General features: G+C 38.9%; 1 protein-coding gene across 1 annotated transcript; it reads right to left on the bottom strand.

Annotated features, from left to right (window-relative positions):
• Positions 1-668: 668 nt before the first annotated feature.
• On the bottom strand, positions 669-1262 carry LOC121385807. The gene has a single exon (XM_041516596.1). It carries the CDS (start codon positions 1260-1262, stop codon positions 669-671), a length of 594 nt encoding a protein of 197 aa, XP_041372530.1.
• Between the last annotated feature and the right edge of the window lie 4738 nt (positions 1263-6000).

Here is a 6000-nt window from a genome sequence, read left to right as displayed (position 1 = left end):
CAAAACAAGGGTGCGAAAAGTCGTGAACGTTATATTCATAATTAAGTGTTTGATGTGTCACAACTACATCGTAATATAATACAAGTTATCATAAATAATCAATTAATGTTTTATTAAATTAATTCAAAACACGTATTTAGAGAATAACTAACGAGCTACGAGGAATTACGAATTATCTGTCCCGAGTGAATGAATGTTGTAAACCCGAACCTTTGGCGAGGGTTTTACAACATTCATTTACGAGGGACAGATAATTCGTAACTCCTCGTAGCGAGTTGGTTATTCTCTTTATTACCCATTGTCAATTTTAACTGATTTTTAATGTAAAAATTCCTCTGCAGTCTACAACAAAAAGCCATCAGCCATTACGTCATATAATCTTACGCGCATTACATGACGTAATGTAAGTGACGTCATAGCATTAACGACGTTCTTTTTACAGCCAAATGTTTACAGTACAAAATAATACAACTGTATTTGCATTTGAAAATAATTATTTTTATATATTACTAAAGCCGCTGCTTATGAAAATATACCATTTCATGTTTACGAAACAAATGAGTCCATTTTTTTGTTGTAAATCTGTGTAGATTGTATAACGTATGTGTAATCTGACTCATGAATGGAAACATTATATTTTTTTTTTATTTTTTTTTCTCTTTCACAATTTAGACCAATAGTCCAGTCTGTAAGATAAAATGAGCTGTTTTTTCCAGTTCGCCTCTCTTTCCATAGAGTTTGGTGTGTATGGCAGTTTCGATTGGCCACTCAGCTTGTCTCAGGTCTTGATGAATTGGACACGCCTGTAAGATGTGTTCTGCTGTTTGGTCTTCCAGGCCACAACTGCAGGTTGGTGTTGCTGCAAGTTTAAACTTTCTGAACATGTGAGCATTCAGTCGGTTGTGGCCTGTCCGGAGTCTCAACAGAGTTACTTGTTCCAAGCGACTGAGAAGGTGGTAATCATCTTGTTCTGTCCTGGGTCTGTTGGCTGCCTTTATCAAGGTTTTCTTCTCTGAGAAGCTAATGTTGTTGCTGGGCTGTACATGATTAGCTCCTAGCTTGGCTAGCCTGTCTGCTTCCTCATTTCCTGGAATCCCACAATGTGCTGGGATCCACTGTAGAGCTACTCGTCTTTCCTTTGCTACCTCTTGCATGGCTTCATTCAGGTGAGGAAGTTTTTCCCCTTGCAAGGCTTGTAGGACTGAGAGAGCATCTGTGAGGAAGACAACTTGTTGACAGTCTTCTTTTGCATCCTTGATCATTGTAGCAGCCTGAATAAGTGCATGGGTTTCTGCATTGTAGTTGGAACTGTGGGTGCCGGTTGGTACTTTTGCAGTTAGGGTATTTCTTGAAGGGAGCTTGATAAATATGCCTGCCCCTCCATTGGCCACAGCATTTGTTGACGAACCATCAGTGTATGCATGGATCCAAGATTCTTCTGGGTACCGGTCACTTTTGTCATTACGGCATGTGATCAGCTTACACTCGTAGTAAAAAATGTTTGAATGAAGAAAGGAGTATCTGTGGAATGTCGTGTCGGCCAATGAGAAAGAAATGTACTCTTACAACAGCCAATCGTTAAACAATGTCAGGAGGACATACGATTTAATTATGACATACGAGGGAAATCGTACGATAAATATTACTGTCGTAGGTAATAATAAATAAAATTATTCTGATGTAATATAGATATTTTAGGATTCCTTCTAATCAATCATATGCTTTGGAACCGAAATCTAGGATTCGCTAAAGCATGGAACTCTGCTAAATTCGCAGCCTGGTATTTAGTTGAGCGATTAAAATCGCCGTTTGACATACTGTAAAAGCATTATGGTACGAACTGCCCCATGAAAGTATAAATAATATTCCAAGAGGCCAACAGTGGCCCAAACTCACAGGCACTTGACACACATTAGGATACATGAATACAATTCAAAATGTTTTGTATATCGGTAAATTTGATACATTTCCAAAATATTTTGCTCACACTCTCTTCACACATGACAAATTTATTGCCACTTAACGTGCACTTACATATACCAAAAATTTCGACCCCTACTATATAAAAGACACCAGGTCCATCACTCGCCAATTTGGTGCGATTTTCTTGTTTCTTAAACATCTATTATCTACGAGATAATCAACTACCTGCTAAAACCCCGTACAGCAGAAGACGCATAATATCAAAGTAGATTATGTTGCATACTTACACAGTTTTTGTTCACTTTATTTTTTCTGCAATCAAATTAAATAATGGACACAATACCTAAAAACATGCTGTCGAAATTTTTGGTATATGTAAATACACCGTTAAGTGGCAATAAATTTCTGCCCATATAGAATATCGGCTATAGCGTACATGTACATAAAAATTACGTCAAATGTTACTCTGAGACAAAAATAATTACCTCACTCTGAAAGCAGTCGCCTTGTTTCAGTGATAGGGCGGGGCATAGCCCAGTGGTAAAGCGCTCGCTTGATGCGCGGTCGGTCTGGGATCGATCCTCGTCGGTGGGCCCATTTGGCTATTTCTCGTTCCAACCAGTGTACCACAACTGGTATATCAAAGGCCGTGGTATGTACTGCCCTGTCTGTGGGATGGTGCATATAAAATATCACTTGCTGCTAATCAACCCATGAAGTGGTGACAGCGGGTTTCCCTCTCTCAATATCTGTGTGGTCCTTAACCACATGTGTGACGCCATATAACCGTATATAAAATGTGTTGAGTGCGTCGTTAAGAAAGAAATTTCTACCTGCAAGAAAATGGGGGTCATATACCATTGAAGAGATTTAATTAATGTTTTTAATAGCAACCGTCATTTTTGCTGAAAATTGCAGTTCCGTTTTTTAGGGGGTACCCCGCATTAGTTTCAACATCTGGTATATACTGCACAGCAACTGTACAACAAATAAAAGTGTATTTATTTATTGTCAGTGGATAACAGTATTTCCACAAATAACCAATGCCACATATTACTACCAATCACACCCACGGCTGCTTTTTGTCCGTAAATATCCGACGGTGCACGTCGAACGGGTTGGACTATACCAATTAAAATCCCATTGGTGACAGTGTTAAGATATTGGCCTGAAACTACTATACACAACGTATCAACCAAAATATGAACCATAGATATGAATACTACAACACCTCACCCAAAGTAGTGACTGAGTTAAATGGCACCTTTCATGGCTCATTTTCGAGATAACAGGATGTTGTTACAAGCCCCGTCAATTCCGCACAAAATGGTAGTGCTTAGTTTTACAGGCACCCCGTGTATGTTTCAAGCACAAGTGTGCCTGACACACTGGTACTGCACAAAATAAAATTGCATGCATTTATTACCTACATAAAACTGTACTTGATGCAAGCAACCACTGTCACATTTATCACCAATGGCAGGACTCACGGCTTTAACTCCTCCATTAAAAGTTCGGGTCACTTCGAACTTTGACCCAGCCGAGATGCTATTTGGTGGAGTACTACCAACTCTGACACGAAACTCTCTTCTTTGGTACTATACAGCCTTAAGTAAATTGCGATCATTATTCATTAGGAATTTTGGCAGTATTTTCTTCATAAAACCTTCATGATCTACAGTATATAGTCTATTATATTTAGTCACCATTTGACTTTAAAGAAATGTGGGCTAGTGGTGGTGTTAATTCCAATATTTTTTATTATTATTATTTGTTATGCATTATTAGAATTGCTTTTAAATTGTAAACACAATAATACTGTTGAGTTGTTGAAGCAAGTTTATGCAATGTTTGTATAAAAACACAGTGCCTTTTAGTTTGTAGTGATTTATAAATATGTTAGTGAATTAATTTGTTAAACAGATTTAGAAGAAAATAAATAAACATGTCTCAATATTAATGGTTTTTATTTTAGGTGTGTTACATAAGCCTAACTTGGAAGGGGGTGTGTGTGTGTGTGTGTGTGTGTGTGTGTGTGTGTGTGTGTGTGTGTGGCTGATGTGGTTCAGCACTGTCGGTCAAGGATCGATCACCACTGGTGGGCCCCATGGAGTTATTTCTCGTACCAGCCAGTGCACCATGACTGGTATGGTATATCAAAGGACATGTTATGTACTACCCTGTCTGTAGGATGGTGCATATAAAAGATCCCTTGCTGCTGATCGTAGCTCATGAAGTGGCGACAGCGAGTTTCCTCTCTCTATATCTGTGGGGTCCTTAACCATATGTTTGACACCATATAACCGCAAATAAAATGTGTCGAGTGCGTCGTTAAATAAAACATTTCCTTCTTCCTTGAAGAGGTATATACCTTCAAATACCTGGGTACCATTATTGATAATCACGGTGGCACAGACAAGGACGTTCGGGCAAGGATTTGGCGAGGTGAGAGGAGCATTCATGTCGAGAACATCTGGAACTCCAAGGTGTTGTTACACATGAAGATCTGCCTGTTTTACTCTTAACGTGAAGTCCATACTACTGTATGGAGCAGAGACGCAACTAATACCACTGTCCAGGAGGTACAGACATTTATCAACAACTGTCTTAAGATGAATCCTCCAGATCCGCCAGCCAGACACCATCGGCAACATTGATTTGTGGCAGAGAACACATCAACCGACTGCCGAAGGTCAAATAAGATGGGGATGAAATGGCCACACGCTCCGGAAACCACAATCAACTATCCCCAGGCATGCTCCGACATGGAACCCACAAGTCAAAGGAGGCCACCTGAAGAACTTATAGCAAAGGAACCTCCAGGTGAAGACACAAAAAAACACACACCCAGGCTATACCTGGAGACAGCTGCAAACAAAGAGCCCAGGACAAAAGACTCTGGAGAGTGCTTGTCGACAGCCTGTGCCCCAGGATGGACAATGGGCATAAGTAAGTAAAGATGATACATCAAAGGCCATGGTATATACTGTTCTGTTTATGAGAATATGCATAAAATATTAGATGATGCTCTTTGAGTACGAGTAGCCTTGGTGGCTGCAGCAGGTTTTCCTCTCAAACAAGCATCGAAATAAATAATATATTGGGACACAAAATAGTTGTACTTTAAAATGTGTTGAGGTGTTACACAAATTTTCCTTTTATTTTGTTTCATCTGCCATTTGTTCCCCAAAATTAATTTTTTGTTATACATGTTCTTGGAAAAACACCGGAAACTCACTAAATATATTTAAAATTTTGCAATGGGCAAAATGTATAGAAATTGATAAAATGTTCAGTTGTTTATCGTAAATAATGAAACACGAAAGAATGTACAAGGTGAAATTAGATACGACAGCTTTAATTCAGCCCTGCGCCCGAACTCTGAATAAAAAAAATTGGGATCTTTTTTAAAACAAAAACAAGTATTCTGAGAGTACTGCTAAAACAATATGTCTATTACCGAACCCGACCATTTTTTGTATCTCCTAAATTCAAGGGCCATAACTTTTGTGAGACGTGGGTAAACTGGATCAGTAACAATACATGATAAAGGTATATACAAAATTTCATATCAATATCTTCAGGCATAGCAAAACAAAGGTCGGAGAATCCGAAAACTAATTTTCACATCTCCTAAGTTTAAAGGCCATAACTCTGTCAAAAATATGCAAATCGCCATGAAAGTCAAACTTGATCTGCAACAGTATATGGTAAAATTTCAGCTCAGTATCTCAAGGCATTTTTAAAAACCCCACTGAAAACTATACGTGAGATGGACAGATAGGACAGATGGACAGACAGAAGGACGGAGATGAAACCTATGAGACTAATAATTAACCCATGTCTTGGACAGACAGCCCAGATAGCTGAGGTGTGTGTCCAGGACAGCGTGCTTGAACCTTAATTAGATATAAGCACGAAAATAAGTTGAATTGAATTAACCTGACCTCTAAGCCTATGGCTCTTTACCTCAATTCTAACAGCCAATCAAATAGCTATAACCTTTCACTGCGTCATAGGGATCCTGTTCCCAGTGCACCACAGACTAAGATGCAATAGATACAAAGGTCAGATAAT

This window comes from Gigantopelta aegis, chromosome 12, assembly GCF_016097555.1.
Source record: "Gigantopelta aegis isolate Gae_Host chromosome 12, Gae_host_genome, whole genome shotgun sequence".
Classification (NCBI taxonomy): Eukaryota; Metazoa; Mollusca; class Gastropoda; order Neomphalida; family Peltospiridae; genus Gigantopelta; species Gigantopelta aegis.
This window is presented reverse-complemented; position numbering and strand designations above follow the sequence as displayed.